The 2535-nt window shown below is 45.8% G+C and overlaps 1 protein-coding gene and 1 long non-coding RNA gene across 4 annotated transcripts in view; one reads left to right on the top strand and one right to left on the bottom strand.

Moving 5' to 3' along the window:
* The window catches only part of prkd2 (protein kinase D2), a 37459-nt gene that overhangs the window by 2595 nt on the left and 32329 nt on the right, over positions 1–2535 (bottom strand). For both annotated transcript variants that reach the window (XM_008309167.3, XM_017031981.2), the window contains 4 exons: positions 1852–2013; positions 1564–1662; positions 1041–1308; positions 822–907 (listed from right to left, as the gene is read on the bottom strand). In XM_008309167.3, the coding sequence (XP_008307389.1) occupies positions 822–907; positions 1041–1308; positions 1564–1662; positions 1852–2013 (615 nt within the window). The remainder of the gene's footprint in view (positions 1–821; positions 908–1040; positions 1309–1563; positions 1663–1851; positions 2014–2535) is intronic.
* The window catches only part of LOC103378098 (uncharacterized), a 2052-nt gene continuing 1509 nt past the window's right edge, over positions 1993–2535 (top strand). The window contains exons 1-2 of one of the 2 annotated variants that reach the window (XR_003049479.1): positions 1993–2125; positions 2288–2349. This is a non-coding gene — a long non-coding RNA (uncharacterized LOC103378098). Of the gene's footprint in view, positions 2350–2535 lie in introns of both variants that reach the window. The other variant, XR_521475.3, reaches the window with a different exon arrangement.

The raw sequence follows: 2535 nt of genomic DNA, 5'->3' as shown, positions 1-2535 counted from the left end.
GTCAACCAAGACAGCCCCACAACATCCAGAGACTTAAGGTACTCAGGGCGGATCTCATCCACCCCCGGCGCCTTTCCACCGAGCAGCTTTTTGACTGTCTCGGTGACCTCAGCGCAGGAGATGGGTGGATCAGCTGCTGAGTCCTCAGCTCCGTCCGTGGAAGGCGTGTCAGCCGGATTGAGGAGATCCTTGAAATATTCCTTCCACCTCCCCACGACATCCTCAGTCGAGGTCAACAGTGACCCGAAGGCGCAGGGAAGCGACCCTCTCGCTCAGTGGGGAGAACTCCAACACACGACTGGCAAGCTGGGGAGCTATAAGTAAGCCTATGCCAGCACGCCGTCTCTCACCGCGAGCAACTCCAGAGTAGAAAAGAGTCCAGCCTCTCTCAAGGAGTTGGGTCCCAGAGCCCAGACTGTGCGTGGAGGTGAGCCCGACTATATCTAGTCGGTATCGCTCAACCTCCCGCACAAGATCAGGCTCTTTTCCCCCAGCGAGCCCATAGCCAGAGTGGTTGTCCAGGAATTGGGCCATCGGGGTCTCCGCCCACAACCGCCACCCAAATCACAAGGCACCGGCCCCTTGTGGGCCTTCCTGCGGGTGGTGGGCCCACTGGAAAGGTTTCATGTTATTTATCATAACTTATTATCCTGCAATTTATTTGTTTTGACATACTGTCTAACGTGATGACAGCGCCTTTTTTAAGACCAATTATTTAATCAGATTTTTTTTTATTGCTCGGTGTTCTTACTGTGTATTGTGTTGAGTCTAAGTTACAAAGTGTTTCAGTGCTGTGTTTGTATTAGCGTCATTGAACATACCTGTAAATATACATGACTGAGACTCTTGTCCACACTGTAGCGTTTTCTCATCTTCACCTGCAGCAGGTTGTTGATCAAGTCGATAGCTGGAAACACACAAGTCAAATGTTCAGAGTAGAGCTTAGATTAAATACCTGTTTTTTTTTTTCAGAATTTGCCCATTTTTTCCATAAAACAGAACCGAACAGATATTAACAAAAAATACTTTGGTTTGTTTACCATCACTGGAGATCTGTTTCCAGGGGTTGGGGGGGTACATGAAGGCTGCATTGTGGATCTGGTCCTTGATCTCTTCATCCTCATTAAATGGAAATGTCCCGCTCAGGCTGACGTACATAATGACCCCGACAGACCACATGTCCAGGGAGCGGTTATAGCCCTGGTTCAGGAGAACCTCAGGGGCCAAATAGGCCGGGGTGCCGACGACGGAGCGACGGAACGATTTTTCGCCGATGATACGGGCAAATCCAAAGTCACACAACTTCACCTAGGATAAAGAAAAAATTGACAAAAAAAGGAAAAAGAAATACATTAGTGAAATAAAACAAGACTCATTATAGTATATAGATGTGGTTAGAAACTGTGGACTGTGAAAAGTTTTACAGCTGTTACAAATTCTGAAATAAGTCTAGTTTCATAACTCTCTGCTAGTTTCAGTGTGGTTTGACTGATGGAAAAGTCTTCTGTACGTTAACGTCTGCTTTCGCTGTGATGTGAACTGTGAACGTATTTCTGTGAATACCTGAGGAAAGGGATCAGCCGAAGCGAGCAGTACGTTCTCTGGTTTCAGGTCACAGTGAACGATGTTTTTAAAATGCAAATGTCTGAGAGCTGCAAGAATCTGCAAAAACCACAAAAACAGGAAATTAAATGGTTTGACATCACACATGGAGCCCCACACAAAAAAAAGCAGCACCAAGGATACCACCTAAATGTTTTTGTAAACATGCCACAACGTCACTGCTACCGCATATGTTTTCTTTAAAAAAAAAAGAATTTAAAAATCCCCTGTGCGCTGTTCTACACACACCTGTGTGATGAGGAACTTGGTCAGCCTCTCAGGCAGCCTGCCCTTCTCACTGGAGAGGATCATCTCCAGCATGTCTCCATGAAGCTTCTCCATCACAACAAACACTTTCTCGGGGGTCTCAAACATGCACTCCAGGTTGACGATGCCCAGGTGCCGTAGACTCTGGAGAATGGAAGAGGACAGAAGGGAAAAAATGACATTGGGGGGTGCTTTAAAATGTAGCAGAATAAGAATGGAGCAGTGAAGTAGAAGAACAGACGGTGGCGACAGGAAGGTAAAATTGTCGTCACAAGACAAAGACAAAAAAACACTAGACACGTAAATGAACAAACCACAGAGGAGAAATATGACACACACGAGACAGGGAACAAAAACTGACACTCAAATGCTGAGGGTTTTTTTTTTTCTACGTCCTATCTGATTGAATGTTCTTCAGAAAGTGGTGATTGTAGCTGTTCCTGTCAGAGTGACGGACTGAATGAGGAACTGCAGCGGGAGGTGAGTTAAGGTCTTTAAGGGGGGAAAAACAACTCGCGTGACTATTTCGCCATCTTTTGGTGTGAAAGGGTAAAGATTCAATGTGAAAGATCTAGAAAAGCTAAGCTAACACGATGTGAAGGGTTCTTTCCCCCTCAATTTTGCTACTAATTTCCTCACTTCTCTCTCGTGTGTTTTTCCCTTCCT

Source organism: Cynoglossus semilaevis, chromosome 4, assembly GCF_000523025.1.
Source record: "Cynoglossus semilaevis isolate Cse_v1.0 chromosome 4, Cse_v1.0, whole genome shotgun sequence".
NCBI lineage: Eukaryota > Metazoa > Chordata > Actinopteri > Pleuronectiformes > Cynoglossidae > Cynoglossus > Cynoglossus semilaevis.
This window is presented reverse-complemented; position numbering and strand designations above follow the sequence as displayed.